Source organism: Sarcophilus harrisii, chromosome 4 (assembly GCF_902635505.1).
Source record: "Sarcophilus harrisii chromosome 4, mSarHar1.11, whole genome shotgun sequence".
In the NCBI taxonomy this organism is placed as follows: domain Eukaryota; kingdom Metazoa; phylum Chordata; class Mammalia; order Dasyuromorphia; family Dasyuridae; genus Sarcophilus; species Sarcophilus harrisii.
The window spans coordinates 276,004,315-276,024,383 of record NC_045429.1 but is presented as its reverse complement, the minus strand read 5'-3'; the positions used below and the strand labels follow the sequence as shown (position 1 = coordinate 276,024,383).

Below are 20,069 nucleotides of genomic sequence, written 5' to 3'. Positions count from 1 at the left end.
ATTGAAGAGATCTTTAATTCTTTGAATCTTTGGTTTGAAAAAAATGTCTAATTTTGTACTAAAATCATAGGAATTAGATTTGGAAAACATATAATCCAAAACCATCATTTAAAAGTGAGACAGATTTCTCTTACTTATAAATATGACTCAAAGAATAGAATTATTTTAAACTTTTTACTTAGTAGGAATCCCATATACCAAGAGTCAACTGTCACAATATTAGTTTAATTAAACTAATATTGCAAAAAAGGAGGCATCATGAAAGATTTTGCTCTCTATCATGAAAGAAAATATTATTACAATATTATGAAGACAAAGAGATAAAATGATTGTCCCAGAGATTAGAGCAAACCAGGACAAGTCCAGGAAGCCTCTGTCCCTTATACCATATGTCTAGTGAGTCTGGAATGCTTCTTCCAGGAATAACCTCTGCATACAAGCTACAATTTTAACAACCCTTTATAAAATTTACCAATGTTGACATGTTTCTATTCCTTCCCACTACACACCACCAGTACTGTTCTTTCTTTTCTTCCTCCTTTCCCTAAATGATAGGGAAAGAACATAAGGAGGAAAGATATAAGTGGGATGGTAAATTGACCATTTATGCCCGTCTTTTTACAATCTGTGAAAATTGATGAGTGGAGGAGAAAGTGACATGGCCATTATGAAATAAGAGTATAACATAGGAAAAAAAAACAGTGTCTTAAAATCATAAAATCTAGTTCCTATCCCTATTTATGCTCCTGAAGAAATCATTTCCTCTCTTTGGGCCTGAGTCTCCCTATTTATAAAATAAAGGATTTAGCTAGATGTGAAGTTCTCAAAATATAACATGAGAATATTTCAAGGAGGCTCCACAAGATCAAAACTGTTTTCAGAATACTACTAAGACATGTTAATTTCTAACATGGCAAATACTGGTAGATATAATCCACAAAAACTTAATTCTTTGGAAGATCCCCAATCATTTTTAGGGCAGAAAAAAAGGTCCAAAGGCCAAAAAGTTTGAAAACCATTGGTCTAGATAATTCTTTAGGTCCCATCCATCTGTAACATTCTGTAATATTCAATATCATTAGTAATAGAAAAGCAAACTGCAATTTTCACCTTTTCTTTGAGGATGATATATATTTAAAAGATGTTTATGATTCTCATAGTGCTGAAAAGGTGAATTTACTGTCAGATAAGATTTTTAATATGTAGCATTTCATGTGAAGGAATGAATCATTTTTTCAAATTAGTTAAATACTTTACAATGCAACCCCCATCCCATGTCTCTAAAATTGGTCTAAATAAATATCAGAAAGAGAAGTCTTTATTAAAGATGTTATTTTTGGAAATGACACCAGATCAATTGTGATATTGGATTTTAGTGACTCTCAGAAAAAAAGAAAATTTAAAGATGGAAATGCAAACAAATACATTGGTACTATAACAGCAGACAGGAAAAAAGGGGTGAATGGATGGATAAATGGAATTCCAAGAACAAAGTTACCACTCATAGACAAAAGATTGCCCATATTAATTCCAGTCTGGCTCAGGGGGGCTAGATAGTCAAAGAATACCGAAGTGGCAGAAAACTCAGGAAAACAAGGACTATCTCCCAGCCAGGGGATGAAATTGTAATTCTCGCTCAAATTGTTCTGCAGTCAGGGTTCCTTGGATGGATTCACAGCCGGGGTTGAACACAGAGTAAGCACTCTTTTCTCCTTTCTTCTTTTCTCCAGGACCACGGGTGCCGACATACATCCAATAAAACAGGGAAAGAACAAAATAAACCAGGCCAAACTCTAGTTCTACAAACAGTCCCAGTAAGACCAACCAAAGTGCCACCTTCAAGAATATAACATTAGGGAGAAAGAATTGGTCCCATCGTGATGAAGAAACAGCTGTTGGATTCTGTAGTGGGCTTCCTTGAGTCTCAAGTGTTTCCTAGGAAATAAACAGAAATAAGAATCAAGGATAACAAAGCTGACAAAATCCAAAATGGCAGTTATTATTGCTTTTCAAAGTTTTCTGGTTCATTAGTTTCTATTTCCTCATTCTAGCCTCTAAAATAATCAACAAAGAGCTCAGAGGTTAGGTCTGCTACCTGTGAGTTCTTAAATTCTTCAGATGAATCAAAATGGATCAGCATTTAGTAGGACAGAATCTAATAAAAACTGTATGCTATCATTATAATAGCTAGTAATTATATAGTGCCTAGGATTCCTATCCATCATCTAATCAAAATCCTATTAAGTTATTATCTGCAGACCTCCAAGGGTCACTCCCTTTCTTCCCTCAATGAGTTTGACACCTGGCTTAAAATTTTCTTCTCCTCCCCAATTCCTACCTTCATACTTCAACATGCATAATGATTCTCCCTCAAATACCCACTCCCTTCCCATGAATTACTCCTCTATGCTATTTCTACCACACTTTGTATAGTTACCCTTTATCTCTCCTTACACAGTAGTCACATTCTTAATTTTGCTATAATCCAAATCCAAATGTACTATTTCCACGTTCAAGACTTCTGAAACTCCCTTATCTGATCATAATCTATTGGCTTTTCAAATCTCCCTTTCCTTCCTTTATCAAACCCTATGTATCTTCTGTACTAGGACCTTTAATCCCTTCATCCCTCAGTTCTCTCACAGGTTCTCTCTCCTGCACTAGTCACTTTCTTTTCTTGCTTCGTGAACCAATTTGATTTTAAACTGCCCTTTCTAGAATGTCTATGCTCTCTTATTATAGTGTTGATTATGCCTAGCCAACGCACACCTTGAATCATTCCCATCATGCATCTCCTTTGCTCCTATACTGCTGAAAGATGGTGGAGAAAATCACACAATGTTCTGAATGGGTCCAATGGCAAATTTACATTTACAACTCAACCGAGTCCTCATTGCTTGTAAGTAGTGCTACTGTATCTTCCTTATCAACCCACAATTTCAGTCTCTATAAAGGCTCTTTCAAATCTTTTTCTCTCCTCAAACTTCCCATAGTTTCTCCTCCTCTCATCTTCTCTGCAAAGAACATAGTCTCACATTTTACGGAAAAAACTAAGAGTGCTCACTGAGCTTCCTCTTCTCACTCTTCCTCATCTGCCATCATCCAGATGCTGTCTGCCACTATCTCCTCTTTCACCCCCATTCCATATGAGGAAGAGGCCTTACTAAATCTTTACCAAGAATACAAGGTATCTTTACTCATTCCTCTGTATTTTCAAGTGATCCCATTCCTCCCACCTCCTTTCACAGACTGCCTCCTCTCTGCTAACCCCACTCTTTCACTCCTTTTCTGTCCCTCTTTGTCTACTGGTTCATTTCCTGTTGCCTACAAACATAACGAGCTAGGCAGCCAGATGGCTTAGAGGAAAGAACATTGGGCCTGGTCAGGGAGATCTGAGTTCAAATCTAGCCTCAGACACTTCTGACCTGTGGGTGAGCCTGGGTAGGTCATTTAAGATCTGTTTGCCTTAATCCACTGAATCTTTGCCAAGAAAATATCATGGAGAGTATGGACCACAGGTCACAAAGAGTCAGACACGACTGAACAACACTACACAAACATGACCATGTCTTCCCCATCTTGAGCCTTCCAATGGCTAAATATCTTCCTCTATCTCTTCTGCTCTGTGTAGTTAAGACTCCTCCAAAAGACCACTTCCAAAAGGTGCCTGAACTTTCTCCCTTCTCACTACTCAGTTCTCAACTCCCGGTTTCTGACATTTTCATTCCACAAAAAATGTTTTCTCCAAAATCAACAATGATTTCATAGTTGCTAAATCAATGCCATTTCCCAATCCTCATTCTCCTTGGCCTTTCTGTAGCCTCTAGTATTGCTGATCACTCTCTCAGAGTTTTCCAAAACCCATTCACTTCCAGATCATCTCTTTCTCCTTTGCCAGATCCTCCTCTAGACCCTGCCCTTCAAACATAGATTTCTTCAAGGTTATGTCCTATATCTTTTCTCCTTCTATATTTTTTTCACTTGAGCATATCAGTTCCAAAGGATTTAATTACCATTTCTATGCAGATGATTCTCAAATCCACCTTTCTTGTTTCAAACTCTCTGCTGATGCCTTTAAGACATCTCATATTAGATGTCCAATAAACATCTTAAACTCAATGTGTCCAAAAACCAATTCATAATCTTGTCTCCTACACTCCACTTCATATTTGACTCAAATCTTCCAGACTGTAGGCCCAGCACTCTATTCATTGCATTGCCTAGATGCCTCTCAATGCTGATAATCAATTGAGTGATATATACATTTATATTCAACACACAAAATCTTCAGTGATGGATAATTTGTTACTATAGCAATAATATACCATGGATGTATATAAGATGTACATAACCTCACCAACTCATTTTAAAACTATATAGAATATTGTTGGAATCTTTTACAAAGTGTTAAGACATTTCTTTACAAAATGTTGAAGACATTGGAGTTGATTTGATCTGCTTTTGGGCCAGAACTTGAAACAAGGTATTAGGTGGAACTGATTGAACAATGCTTGTGCTCACACCTTTAGAGAGCTCAAGTATCTAAGTACTCAATGGAGTTCACACAAGAGTTCAGGGCTAGTATGAGAGCTGAATTCACACCTCCCTTAGGACCAGAGAGCACTCTGGGAAATAACCCAGAATCCCTCTCCCTCCAGAAGGTGGAGTTAACCTTTGGGAAATCACATAAATGAAGGAAGCTCTTGGAGCGAAAGGGGAATTTCTCCGGAACATCAATAGGGCTCTGAGACAGAACACTCTGGAAGAAAAGACTACTTGCCACAGACTGGAGATTGAGAAGCCATGAGACAGAGTTGAGCTGGAGGCTGAAGAAAGCAGAGGCAGGAGCCAAGGACAAAGCTGCAAGATTTCTTGGAACCAGGAAAAACACCAACAGAATATAAAAGCAATTTATCAACAATAAACATTTTTCTAAGAATATTATCATCTTAACAGATTTGATTAACTTTCCTGAAGCATTGTAAAGATCTAGCTTTATGATGGGAACCATCAGAGAAACAAACAGAAAAGAAGACTATATCTTCCTTTCACATGTTAAAAAATACAAAATTCAGTATATACCCCAAATTTATAACTACTTTTTGTGGTAGCAAAAAGCTGTTCTTTTCTCCCCATGTTCATTCCTCCTAAGAATTCAACCATTCTCAGAGTTTAACATGCTATCCTAATCCAGCCTCAGTTTCTCCCCCAAACCTTCACTCTCTATTTCAATTCAACAAAAACATTGTGCTGATCTGAGTACTAGAAATATAAAAACAAAAAATAGCCTTTGCTTCCAAGATCCTTTACATGTTCCTGGAGGGTTTATAATACATACACAATAAAAAGAGTTTGGGGTATTATTTGGTCCATTCCTATGAGTTCAGAGTACAAAGAAGTTGCTAATGCAGACAAGCAATTTTGTGTATCATTTCTAATCTTGGAAAGTTGCTAGGGATACTGTAAAGTTAAGCAATCTGGCTGTGGTCACACAAAAAAAGTTAATGTGTCAGAGGTACAACATGAACCCAGATCTTCCAACTCCAAGGAAAGCTCTTTAGATCTAGGCCACACTTTCTCTCACACAAATGTCAAAATCCAACTAAGAATTTACAAGGTGAAGTAAAGAGGAGGAGTGCGCTAACAAAGGAGAGCAGTAGACTAGAGCAGGAAAGAGAACAAGGGAAGAAGCAGCTCACATTGCTCCCTAGAAGGACATAGGGATTTGGGGAATTTGAGATGAGGATGTTCTTTTTCGAGTACAGATCAATGGAAAATTGTGTGATGAATTTAAGAAATCTGGTAATAGGCTGATTAGAATGAAGAGTTCTAAAACCTCCTATCACATGACACAAGTCAGAAAATATTAAATCATTATCAGTATGCCAGGTTTCAAAAGTCATGCTGAGCAGTTTGTATTTTATTACAGAGGATGTTGGAAAGTAGCTAGTGAAAGTCAATGAATAATCAATGATCAATGGTCAGACCTGTGATTGAGGAAGTTATTATTTTGGTTACTGGCTGGAAGATGGATTGGAGATATAAGAGATTATATTAATGGAGAAATAATGTAAGAGAGACAGTGAGAAATTTAACTAAAAAAGCAGTGGTTACATGAGTTAGAGAAAGTTTTAAACAGTTGAGGGGATATGTACATAGTAAAGACAAGATTTGACAACTAAATGGATTGGGGGGGGGGTGTACCAGAAAAATTAGAATCTAAGATAATAACCCTAAGATTTTTTAAACTTTGTTTCTAGAAGGGATGATTGTGCCTTCAATGGAAATAAGGAGAGTTTATAGAATAAGCAGGTTTGGACTAGGAAGATAATCAAGTCTTTGGAAATGTGTAACAAGATGGGTATGAGACATCCTGGATGAAATGTTTATCCATAGATGTTTAGCTGGTAGCTGATGGGGAAACTTGGAAATATTTGAAATTCATCTTCAGAGATTATACTTGAACTTCTGGCAGCAAAGGAGATCACCAAGAGACAGTTTAAAGGGCCTAAAACTGAGACCTGGGGTACACTCTCTCTAAGGGGCAAGGAGTGAGGAAAAGAAGGATGATGGTCCATTAAAGTGACATGAGGAAGAGAACCAGAAGACAACAGTGTCATAAAGTAAGAAGAAGAGAGACTTTATAGGAGAAACAGGTAGTCAACAGCATCCAAAGTTGCAAAGAAGTCAAGGAAAATGATTGAGAAAAAGGTAATTAGATCTAGCAGTTAAGAGATAAATGGTAATCTAGGCAAGAAAAAGTTCACTCAAATGAGAGGGTTTGTAGTCCAATAAAGGACTGAAAAAAGAGTAGATGCTAAGAAAATGAAAAGAGTTTAGGTGATTTTTTTCTAGGAATTTGGCAGTAAATGGAGGTCAAAACTAATCGAAGGTTATAAACCTAGTCAAATGGGATGATGAACTCTCCTTAACAGAAATTGGCAAGTTTTAAAAAGACAGCTGAAAGAGGGTTTTTTTTTTTGTTTGTTTGTTTTTTGTAGGGAGGAGAAAGGAGGAGATGTAGAGCTGGTATGTAATTAATAACAGTGTTAATTAAATGTTATTTCCTTCTGGTAAGAAAACTACCTCTTATCACTAACAGGTCAGTAACTGTCCTGTAGCTTAAGTCTTAAAGGGTTGCCTATGGAACTGGAAGTTATGTAACTGGCCCAAGTGACAGAGCCATGTCCATGCAAGATGATTGGAACCCAGCTCTTCTCGACTCCAAATCCAGATTTCTAACCACTATACCAACTGCTAGGTGTAGACCTGGGTTCAAATCCTAGTTCTGACAATTACCTAAACAAGTTGTCTCTGATCTTCAGTTTCTTCATCTATAAAAAGGCAATAATACTTTCACTACCTACTTCTCAGAATGTGAGGAAGTGTTCTTTAAACTTTAAAGCACTAGAAAAGTTAGTTTTTTATGCATCTCTAAATGTAGATATTAACAGCTACTGAGATGATCTACCTTTATCTCAAGCAAATGTCTATAACCAAACAATTTCCTTCCCCTAAAACCACTTCTCTTCCTCCAAACTTGTCCATTTTCCAGTCATCCATACTCAGCTTCAGAAGCAATCTTTCTCTTTCCTCATACATTTTATCATTCATCAAGTCCGTGATTCTTTCTTCACAATGGCTCTCTCATTAGTGCAATTCTATTTCTTATTACTATCATAAGGCCCTCATTACGTTTTTCGAGAACTGATCTTTTTGTCTTCAACCTCTGACTGCAGTCAGATTATCCTTCCTAAAATTCTGCTTTTCACAGATTATTTTTCAAGGTGATCAAGTCATGTGGCAGGAACAAAGGATTATCAATGGAAACTTATCAATGGAAAGTTTCTGTGTTCCAGTGACATCCTAACTAAGAGGAAGCAAAAAGGTCCCCAGTGTATTGGGGCAAACTTATTAAAGGGATTCAGACAAGAACACAGTCTGTTTCATTGAAGAAAATATTCAGTCAGTGAGATTATTACAGATTCATTTAAGCATTTGCAATAGACTGCAAATGCCAAGCCAAATACAAAACAAGAAAATTCTTGCCCTCAAGAAGCTTACAGTCTATTAGGAAAATATGTATGTACAGAGGGGTAAACACAAGGTAACACAACTCATATTCTGTCAAATGGAAATTTCCTTGTTTTGCAATTTTTCTGCTAAACTCAAAATGGAAATGGAATTTCTCTCCTTCACTGTTTTGCTATAAATTGTGCAACATTAGGAAGTAGTTAAATGTGGTTTGGTTCAAGGGGAAGAAGGGGAGGAGAGGAGATAGTGAAAAGCCATTGGTTGGCTTGTTCTCATATATTGTTCAAGCTTTAGTTAATATTCTGCATGGGAGGACAGGCTGGGACATGGTCATATGCATGAAATTCTCAATATATAGCAGACTGTTTTGTCATTTGTGGCAGATATTCTTCAGTAAATATTATTATTTCTAAGTCTATTTTTCTAAATATTTTGCACTCTATACATGGTAAAACCCATTACCTAAATTCTCAATATATTTTGTATAGCAATCATGTTCGTGTTTTTTACATATTCATGGTGAGCTAAATTTAAAAGTTCAGAGACAGGACTTAACTACTTGGTTGTGAAATAAGCTTGGATTCCTCACTTGTGCTACATCACTTCTGTTAAATAACTAACTGCATTGATACGCAGATCTTGTCACATGCCCCTTGCAATTCTTATAACTGAGAAAGAACAAAAAGACCATTCAGGAGATTACTATTTTTACTTATCAAATTTCTAAAGCTAAATGCACTGCACAATATCCTAAACTATTGCCATTAATATCCCCAAATCAAGAAGTAATTTTAGCTTCTAGACTAAAAGGATAGAACCTTTTATTAGAGGACACCAAAAGGTTGCCATAGTCCTCTAATATCCTTTCTGGCTCTAAATCTAGGATACTAAAATATGTTCAAAATGTGAAACTCTCTGGAGAAGAATTAAGTATGAAAAATATCCTTAGAATATCTTAGAATCTGCAAGTGACAGTTCTTTTACGAAGATTAAAGGTATACTATTGCTTTACTTGTGAATGAGACAAGAAACAGAAAAAAAAAAGTCATTTCAAAATACTGGCCTCAAAGAACTTATTCCAGGAAAGAAAAAGCCAGCTAGTTGTTACTGACTGAAAAAGTTTTTACCTTACTTAATTTAATGAAAAATTTTGTCAAGGTGAAAGAATGAAATGAAGTAGGTTTTATCTGATGAATAAATTTCTAAGAATCAGCAAGACAAAAATCAAAGAAGGTATCCTTATGAGTTTTCAAGTAAGAGAAATAATGAAAGATACTTTTTAAAAAGAGAGAACAACTGAACCTGAACAAGCTATACGTATTCATTTTTAAGTGTCCAAAAACTTTTTAGGGAACAAAATTATTCAACTGACAAGCATTTATTAATAAGTACCTACTATGTGCTAGATACTGTGCTAGGTACTGAGAATAAGGTACAAATGAAGCAGTTCCTACTTTCAAGCAGCTTAGATTCTAATGGGAGAGATGAGTACATAGGTTAAGTATATACAGAATAAATTTATAAAAAGAATACATGCAAATTTTAAAGAAAAGTAGCATTTGGGTGGATAGAAAGGTTTATATGCAGGAGATGGTGCTAGAGTTGCATCTGAAAGAGAAGTTCTTTAGGAAGAGTTCAGAAGGGCATTGTAAGTATGGAAGATGAAACAAAGGCACAGGCACAAGAGATGATATGCCAGTTGTGATGAGCAGAGAAAAGATCTGATAAGACTGCAGAATCAGAGGAGGAGTTGTGAAGAGGAACAGTAATATAATAAAGCTGGAAAGACAAAGTTCTATTTTATCCTAAAGACAATGGTGACCTACTGAAATTGAATAAATGAGTGACACAACGAGATCTGCACTTAAGGAAAATCATTTTACCAGCTGTATGAAAGATGGACTGAGATACTGTAATAATCTGGACAAGAAGTAAGAAGGGCCTGGACTGGGATGATGGCTATATGAGTAGAGAGAAAGAGTAGATGCAACTGACTAGACATGTGGGGTGAGAGGAACTGGGGAGTCAAAGATAATGAGGGTACATATCTTGGAGACTGGGAATACCATAGTGTCTTCAATGAAAATCCAGGACTTTAGGGGAAAGGTACTCTATGCTAGGCAAGTTGGGTTTAAAATATATTTGGGATGTCCAATTTGAAATGTCTAATAGGTAACTGGTGATGCAGGATTTACTTAAGCTCAGAGGAATGACTGGCCAGACTAGGTAGAAAGAGTTAGAAGGAGCCTGGGTGCCAGACTGGGCCTTGTTCAGCAGCCTGGAGACCAGAGCCAGGAAGAGTTCCAAGGCAAAATCCCTGACTCTTGTGCCTTTCCTCTAGGAACAAACAGGCCCTGAATTCAAGGAAAGGACCGGCCTGCAAGTCTGCCTCCACAGTGGCCTCAGGGTATATAGATCACAAATCTGGACAAATAAGCCAGCCAGCTAGAAATATAGATCTGCAAGCCAATGGTAAGATGATGATAATTAAACCCCAAAGAAAGTCACACACAGAGTATGGAGAGAGCAGGGAGTCTAGGACAGAGACTCAGGGCATAACCACCGTCAGGTGATGTGATATTGATGATGAACCAAAAAAAGAACAGAAGAACAAAGTCAAGCAGGAAGGAGGAAAACTAAATGACAAGTGTCATGAAAATATCTACAGAGGAGAAAAGGATTCGGAAAGAGAGGGTGATCAGTGCTGTCAAATGAAATAGACCAAAAAGAAGAGAATAGACTAGATATGGCAAATAAGAGGTCACTAGTGATGGAAGCCAAGATTACAAGTCAAGACCCAGTAGAACTCTCCCAACATTCCCCTCCAACAATTTTAAAATAATGCCTCAAATCAAATTTTGGAGCAGCAAAACCAACAGAAGACCACCTTTATCTGGCCTAAGACAACTTAGGAGGTGTGGAGGAGAGAATGTAACACAGGAGTGGGCACAGGTCCGGAGTACAGCAGGAATACCAGTGGGGGGCCTTGGAGATGGCTGTGACATGATAGCAAGAGCAGCTTCAGGAGTTTACAATCCTGCGCAGTTCTGAGTCAAAGTTCCATGGTAGAGAGGTCAGTTACAAGGGAAGAGGGGCTCTGGTCACAGTCTGAGGACCAAGATGCAGACATCCTTCCTGGATAAACACCAAATCAAAGACCAAGAGAGCTTGAAGCAAGGAAAACTTGCAGATGTATGATAAAGGTTGTATGATAAATCCTGAAGCTTAAGACAGTGCCTTTATAGTCTGAGAGAAGTGGAGAACTTTAACATAAAGTTCAAAGTCAAGAAATAGGTTAGAAAAATGAACAAACAACAAAAAAGGGGTGGATGGGCTTGACCACAAAAAGCTATTACAGTGGCTAAGAAGACCAAGATAGGAACCCAAGCTCAGTAAGAATTTCCAGAGAAAATTTTAAAAAACAGATGAGTGGTGAAAGAACAACTAGGAAAAGAAAGTCAGGTCCATTAATATACTTTGGTGAAGTCATAAATTGGTCCAACTAGTTGGTAAAAGTTTGGAATAATGCAAGAAGAGTCACTAACCCGGTAAATAGACTTACTAGGTTATAGTCAGAAGAGGCAAAAGACTGAAAGAAAAGTTCCATTCACAGAACTTTTGTAATAGTACAATGATGCTGTTGAAACAGCTGAGAAAGAACTGAGCGAACTGTGGTAAACCCAATGTATCATAATATATTGTACCATAAAGAAATGACAAAGTGAGCAATTTGGAAAAATAGAACCACAAAAAAACCCAGAATTACATGAACTGATGCTGAAAGAAAGCAGAGTCAGAACAACATACATAATGACTACAGTAATAAAAACCAAAAGTACAAAAAAGATATAAGAAATCATATTAAATACAATAACCATCCATTTCAAAGGATGGAAGATGAAACACACTCAGTAGAGGAGGAATGGATTATAGGTGCAGAATGCTACATACATTGTCAAATGTGATCACCCTGTCAATCTTTATGCCTAATTATAGACTATTTGGGGCACAAGAGGAGGGGAGTTGAGGACAAAGATGAGATGGTTTTTTGAGAAGTACCTTGTGACCAAAGAGAAAACAACAAAATCTTGAAAAAAGAATAAAGGGATTACTATGCAGAAATTAGGTTCCAGCTGAAATTAGATATCATAATTGTATAATCGACATAATTGTATTATTTCTATCAGTGTTCAGTAAATGGGAAAAGAAGTGAAGAAGATAGGGATGATTTGGAGTCAAGGACTAGTAGATATAAACAATAGGGCTAAAGATTCAGGAGTGGAGAAAAATGAATGGCTGAAATGGTTAATCAGAATCAAGACTATGAAGGGAGAAAAATGAGGCCTGAGAGATGATGACATAGGAAACCAGGAAGACCTGCAGAAGTCAGGTTTAGGTGTGAGGATCAGGCGGAAATGGAAGAACAAAAAATTGTGATCACACAGGGGAATATAAGAGTTCAAAATACTGGAGGTACACAGTTTGAGGGTAACAATGATCACTCCAGTGGAGTTGTTGAGGTGAAGATTCAGGTTATAGTAGTTGAGAAAATTAATGAAGTAGGTCAGGGTTTTTAATGTGCTATTACAGTATATGATGAAGTTACTAGGAATGACAGCTGGGATTAAAGTAAAAAGGAAATATGAAATGCAAATATGCAATTTCTTGAGAAAGGAAAGAATATAGCCTGGTTGGATTACTGCAACAAAGCTTTGGATCAAGTGATATGGGTGGGTAGAACAAACAGAATAAAAGGGGTTGAAGAGGGATGGCAGCAGGCAAATACCCTGGAAATGGGAGTAGGGAACAAGGAATCTCTTTTTCTTAGACAGTAGGTAAGGAGCATGAGAGAAGGTGCAATGCTGAAGATGAGGTATTTTATCTTATGTCACATCCAGGCATGAAGTATATTCCAGAGATGGACAAGTTTGTATTATGTTCAACAAGATAGGATGATATAAAGAAGATATCTAAATATGGAGTGGGGTAGAGGTTGAGAAAGGCGGGGGAAGAAGTGTTCTAAAAAGCACACTGGAATGAGGAGGAAGAGAGAAAAGACTGAAGAAGGAAAAGAACTAAGTTGGAGAAGTATCAGAATATGAAGAATCTAAGTTAGAAAAAAGGAGTTTTGCCTCAATAGAGGGAAAATGAATAGTAGGAATTAAAGAAGCAGGTGATAAGGGTTTGCCTATCTCAGGGGAGATAATAGTATATTAGTGCCTTCCCCTTCCTGTGTCCTCTAATAGAAGACTAAGGAAAATAGAACATGTTATATAGCAAAACCAGCAAATTGGGAGTAAATCAGGAATCAACCACAGGAGAAAAAGAAAGCTGAGGGAGCTCCTATACATGTTAATGAAGGTCCTGTTCTACTATGTATTTGCTACTTTGTAAGATTAATTAACTTTTTTATGTTGTTTGTTTTCCATAAGTCTCTCATAAGTAGAAAACATGTTCATACCTCGTACAAAGCTCTCTTACATAACATCTGTGATCAAATACATCACTATCATCAGCCAATAGAAAACATAATAAAAATTACCCTTTTTGCTGTTAAAAAAGAAGGTAGGTAACAAATTATAATAATAAATAATAATTAATATTATTGATGATCCATGAGTACAAGATAATTCCAAGAAGAGGAAGAGAAAATTAAAATAACAAACAAACCCTAAGTCACCTTTTATGGCATTTTAAAGGCAGATGACGCTCAATCTCAATGAAACATTTAATAACTTTCCTATCCCAAAGATTTTCAAGATAGTTCTATGTTCAGAGCAGCTAGATTGAACAGTGGATAAAGCACTGGCCCCGAAATCAGAAGGATCTGAGTTAAAATCTGGCCTCAGACATTTAATACTTCCTAGCTGTGTGACCTTGGGCAAGTCACTTAACCCCAATTGTCTCAGGGGAAAAAAAAGATCTATGTTCTCTGCTTTCTAAGGGTACAAAAGAATAAAGCTCCATTCCCCCCCCCCCCACAAAGCTAGCCTTTTCACTGGAAGAAATAATACTTTACTTTTTTAAGTCTAATTTTGCTTCACATAATCTAGGACACATTGAAAAAAATACTGTGGAATGCTTCACATCAATAACTAACTGAAGAGAAGTAATTACAAAAGGAAAGATAAAGAAATCTATGACAAGTTACAGTGTTCTACGGAAATTGCAAAATAGAGATAGACTGTAAATTGGGGGGGAAAGATTTAAATGAGAATTTTCATACCAGAGCAAATAAAAGGAATTGAGAACTGACTCCCTTATGAAAATGCAGCACTAATAATGACCAAAGTTTGATAGCCAGCATTTTCTACTCCTCTTTGGACCAATAGTGTCATTCTCTCAGTATTTGGGTTTTTAATAATGGGGACTTTTCCAGAGTTGGGTCTCTATATCTGACTCAATGATCTTATAATCCTTTGGCAATAAGACATACAGCCAACAAACTGATTCTACTATTACAAGTTTGGTTTTCGACTGTGCAAGATCAAGAACAAAATCACTCAGGAAATTGTAAGCAATTATTTGCTAAAAAGAGCTCTAATAGACAATAAACTTCACAAAAGAAAATTAGAAAAAATACATAACAGGAAAATGGATTGTTTGTTCCCTGCTGAACCTTTTTTTTTTTTTTTTTTTTTTTTTTTGCTACTCTCTGTATTTCACACAGAACAAGCAGTACTCTGAAACATCACACTCAACCACAAAATGAATAATGTTTCCTCAAGTTCTCCTTGACAAAAAAAATCTTTCTTTAAAATAAGATGTTTTACAATTCTAAGCATGTCTAATATGGAAAACTTTGTTAAAAGACAAAGGAAAATGCTTTTTTAAAAAATGGTTTAGGGCTTACTTAAAATATGAGGGGGAGAATCAGTCATCCTTCAAACCTTAAGTTCTTCTGAATAGACCCTGCAGGGGAGGAACATTTAGTCTTAAATTTTTTAATAATGCTTTAACATTATACTTTTATATTTTTCAGTTTGCTATTGATTAGCACTCCTCCTCAAGTCTCCTTTGCTGAGATCCTCATTCAGATCATGTCCTCTAACCATAGATAACCTTCAAGGTTCTGTACTGGGCCCCCTTCTCTTCTCCCTCTATAGTATTTCATTTGGTGACCTCATCAGCTTCAATCATCTTTACGCTGATGGTTTTTAAATCGACCTTTTCTGCCTCAAACTCTTTGCTAACCTCCAGTCTCACTTCTCCAATTGTCTTACACTGTTGTTATTTTCAATAGTGTCTGACTGTGACTCCATTTGGGTTTTTCCTGGCAGATACTGGAGTGATGTACTATTTTTTTTTTTTCTAGCTCATTTTACAGATGAAGAACTGATGCACAAAGGGTCAATTGACTTGTTCACAGTAACATAACTAGAAAGCATCTGAGGCCAGATTTGAACTTAGGAAAATGAGCCTTCCTCAACACATTCTCTCACCTAGCTGACCCCACCTTGCCACCCCCTACTCGAAGTTCATATGAATGAATTCTAGAATGAATTTAGAAAAAAGGAAAAAAGCAAGGAATAGAAAAGCTATTCTCCAGCTGGAGGTCTAGCAGACATTTTAAACTCAACCTGTACAAAACTGAACTAATCTTTCTCCCAAAACTTCCCACCTCTCAGCTTCTCTATTACTGTAGAAGGCAACCCCATCCTCTCTAGTCCCTAAAGCTCAAAACCTGTCATCTCTCCACCCCTCATTATTTCTCTCTCTGCTCCCCTACTCCATATGCCATATGTTAAAAGAAGACATGTCAATTTCCTTCTCTCCCCTGAAACTGCCACCTCCCTAGTGCAGCCCCTCATCATCTCATGCCTGGATTAGCAATAACCTGTTGGAGGGCCAACCTGCCTTAAGACTCTCATCTCTCCAATTTATCCTCCATTCAGCCACTAAAGTGATTTTCTTAAAGGGAAATTCTGATCATGTCATCCTCAGCTCTCTCAATAAACTTCCTTTCACCTCCAAGATAAAAAAAAAATTCTCTGCTTGCCATTCAAAACCTAATCCCCTCATTCCCTTCCAGTCTTACACCTTAATCCCAAACACATATCCAGTGACACTGGTCCTCTGGCTGTTCTATGAACAAGAAATTCCATCTCTCAGCTACAGAAAATTTCTCTGGCTGCTCCCCATGCTTAGAACACTCTCTCAACTTTCTTTCTTTCTTTTTTTTTTTATTATTTAAAGCTTTTTATTGACAAAACATATGCATGTGTAATTTTTCAATATTGACTCTTGCAAAAACTCCTGTTCCAACTTTTCCCCCTCCTTCCCTCCATTCCCTCCCCTAGGTCGCAGGTAGTCCTATACATGTTAACTATATTAAAGTATATGATAAATACAATATATGTATATATATTTATACAAATGTCTCGCTGCACAAGAAAAATCAGATTTAGAAAGAAGGTAAAAATAAAATTCTCCACTTCCTTTTAAGTCTCAACTGAAATCTATGGGAAGCCTTTCCCAACTTTTATTAATTCTATTACATGTTATTTATCTGTTATTCCCAATGTTAATTTCCTATTTATCCTATTTGTATATGTTTGCATGTTGTCTCATCTATTAGACTGTTAGGTTCTTAGGGGCAGGAACTTTGTTTTGCCTCTTTTAGTAACCCCAGCATTTAGCACAGTGCCTGGCACACAGTAAGTGTCTAATAAATGATTACTAATAGAGTACATAAATGGAAAGGTTTGACTCAAAATCCATCCACAATACTGATGGTATTATTTCATTTACTTTCACTCAGGAGACTTTATCTTGGAAGAGAGGGATGAAGGGAGGAGATGGCTATACTTATACTACTTATACATACACACACACACACACACACACGCACACACATTTGTACACCTAGATATACAACCATAGGGTTGCTGTGAAGAAAATTGCATTATCAATTTTAGAGTGCTGTAAAAATGCATTATTATCATTTAAAATGTTGACATACTAATTCAAAACATTCAGTTTTCTTCCCTGAATGCAGTCACACAAAAACTGCTACTTTGGCTTAAAAGTCATGGAAGCACATAGTATTCACTGGCTACACCTCAACAGTGAAATGTTTTGGAATATCTCAATCATATCTCTAAAGCAGATTATACTACAAGTAGTAGCCTTGATATCAACAGAATAGTTAGAATCTTGGCTCTTCCACTTAATGATTATTAGCTGTGGCACTGGAGGCAAACCATATTTAATCTTTTGGAGATTCAGTTTTCTCTTCTACAAAATGAGGAGGCTGAATAAAATTGCTTACGGTCCTTTCCAACTCTGGTCATTCTGAAATGGATTTGTCTCAAATAGGGATCAAAGTCGAATAGCAATAGCTAACATAGCTAACATTTATATAGTGCTCATTATGTACCAGGGACTGTGCTAAATGCTGTACAATCATTATCATTTGATCCTCACAACCACCCTGGGAGGCAGGTATGATTATTATTCCCATTTTTTCAGATGAGAGAATTGTGGCACAAAGAAGGTAAGTGATTAAAAGGGAAAGGGACCTGTATGTGCCAAAATGTTTGTGGCAGCCCTGTTTGTAGTGGCTAGAAACTGGAAAATGAATGGATACCCATCAATTGGAGAATGGTTGGGAAAATTGTGGTATATGAATGTTATGGAATATTATTGTTCTGTAAGAAATGACCAGCAGGATGAATACAGAGAGACTTGGAGAGACTTACATGAACTGATGCTGAGTGAAATGAGCAGAACCAAGAGATCATTATATACGTCAACAACGATACTGTATGAAGATGTACTCTGATGGAAGTGGATTTCTTTGACAAAGAGACCTAATTCAGTTTCAAATGATCAAGGATGGACAAAAGCAGCTACATCCAAAGAAAAAAACACTGGGAAATGAATGTAAACTGCTTGCATTTTTGTTTTTCTTCCCGGGTTATTTTTACCTTCTGAATCCAATTCTCCCTGTTGCAACAAGAAAACTGTTTGGTTCTGCACACATACATTGTATCTAGGATATACTACGACATATTCAACACAGACTGCTTGCCATCTAGGGGAGGGGGGAGGGAAAAATCGGAACAGAAGTGAGTGCAAGGGATAATGTTGTAAAAAATTACCCTGGCATGGGTTCTGTCAATAAAAAGTTATTATTTAAAAAAAAAAAGAAGAAAAGTGATTAACCTAGGGTCACACTGCTGGGCAGGGTCTAAAAGAACTCAGGCTTTCCTGGCTGTCTCCACGAAACCTCCTGATCGCCCCATTACTGACTTTAATGATGCTACTTTATCATTTTCCACTGGCTGTTTACAACTCGCACAGTTTTAAGCGAAGCACCCTAAAAGTGGTCCGGACGCCGCTTTAAAAGCCCTTAAACGTGACAACCAGCCCAGAGGAGGAAAGATGCCAAAGGTGCTTCCTCCCCACGTCCCAAGTCCCTCTCCATTCTTTAGCTAAGGGCGGGTGCCCGCTCTGCAAAAAAAAGGAAGTGACTTCAATTTCCAATGCTGGATGACAACCAGGGCTTGAGAGCAGCAAGTTCTAGCACCAGGGGAGGAGAGGAGAGGGAGGAGGGACTAGATCCGGCCTTACAGCCGCCAAGGCAGCACAGCACAGAACAGAACAGTTCCTCCCTGGCAAGGTAACCAAGCAGCGTCATCGAGACAGGGGCGGGGACTCCTACGCCAATCACGCGGTGGGGCGGAGTCTGGCCCCCTCCCCCAAAGCGGGCGGAGCTTAAGTTGGAGTATTGGGGTAGGAGGGCGGGCCTTTGAGATTCTCCCTTTTCCCGGTCTCACCTCAGTGCTACCGCCCGGGCCCCCTTGCGCCTGAGACGGCGATGGGGAAGCTTTTCCGCTCCTCCCCGAGCAGCTGGGCCCTCCCTCTAGCTCGGCTCGCTTCCGGGAGGCCCGGAACGCCGCTAACCGTTGCTCCATGGAGCTCGCCCCTACGGACGCCAGCGCGAGCTGCCGCCGCGTGATCTCGTGACCTCGCTTGGGCCTTGTGCGCGCGCGCGCGCGTTACTTCCTACAGGCGCCCTTTTCCATTCTCCCCGGCGGCTTAACTGACTTTCCCGCGAGTTGGCGTCATGCGCACGCGCAGAAGGGGCTCCTTGGCACCCGAAGCTTGAGGGAATTCTGAATCGGGCTTTAGAAGGTCACGTGGCATCTTGAGCCGTATTCTGCAGGTCGGGTCTTAGTCCTTCCCGTGACCTTAGCCAATTTCTCAAGCTCACAGACCTTCAGTTCTCTGCGGTTTTATAGCCCGAATCCTCAGAGTTCCTACAGGACTGATTGTGCTATGTGGCATTTATGGTCCCGACGGGGAGCTTCAGGAAGAGTTTTCTCGCCCGAGGATACAGCAGAGTTTAAAATAAATCTTTGTTGAACCCTCAGAAGATGCAGCATTAGAGGGGAAAGAGACCCCAAGGCACGTGTTGCCCGAACCCTTCATTGTACAGCTGAGGAAACGGAGGTCAAGAGAGAAAAATTTTTTTTTTTTAAAATTTATTTAATAGCCTTTTATTTACAGGTTATATGCATTATATATACAGCATTAACAATTGCCAAACCTCTTGTTCCAATTTTTCCCCTCTTTCCCCCACCCCCTCCCCCAGATGGCAGGATGACCAGTACATGTTAAATATATTTAAAATATAAATTAGATACACAATAAGTATACATGACCAAAACGTTATTTTGCTGTACAAAAAGAATCAGACCAAGAGAGAAAAATTAACCGGCCCTCAGTCCCACGACTAATAATGCATTTGTTCCGTTAAATCCAGACCAGGGATTTCATGCCCTGATCCCATTCAGGACCTGGATAAGAATGATGTCTTTGCATCAGCTGGGCTGATTCTGGACTGTAGCTGCTAAAGATAGTCAATTTCCTATTCCTTCAGTCAATTACAAAACTTAATAACAGCGCGTCCAAATTCTCGTTTACCTCACACATCGAAAGTAATAGAACTCAGGCTTTATAATTCTTATATTCTTGCTTACCGTCCTTTTCAACTCTGGTCATTCTGAAATGGATTTGTCTCAAATAGG

The 20,069-nt window shown here is 38.1% G+C and overlaps 1 protein-coding gene across 1 annotated transcript; it reads right to left on the bottom strand.

The window, feature by feature from the left end:
* Positions 1 to 1,300: 1,300 nt before the first annotated feature.
* SAYSD1 (SAYSVFN motif domain containing 1) lies at positions 1,301 to 19,091 on the bottom strand. The gene is made up of 2 exons (XM_003769029.4): positions 18,816 to 19,091; positions 1,301 to 1,935 (listed from the first exon to the last, which is right to left on the bottom strand). The coding sequence occupies exons 1-2, from the start codon at positions 18,951 to 18,953 to the stop codon at positions 1,600 to 1,602; spliced, it is 474 nt and encodes a 157-aa protein (XP_003769077.1). The 5' UTR covers positions 18,954 to 19,091; the 3' UTR covers positions 1,301 to 1,599.
* Between the last annotated feature and the right edge of the window lie 978 nt (positions 19,092 to 20,069).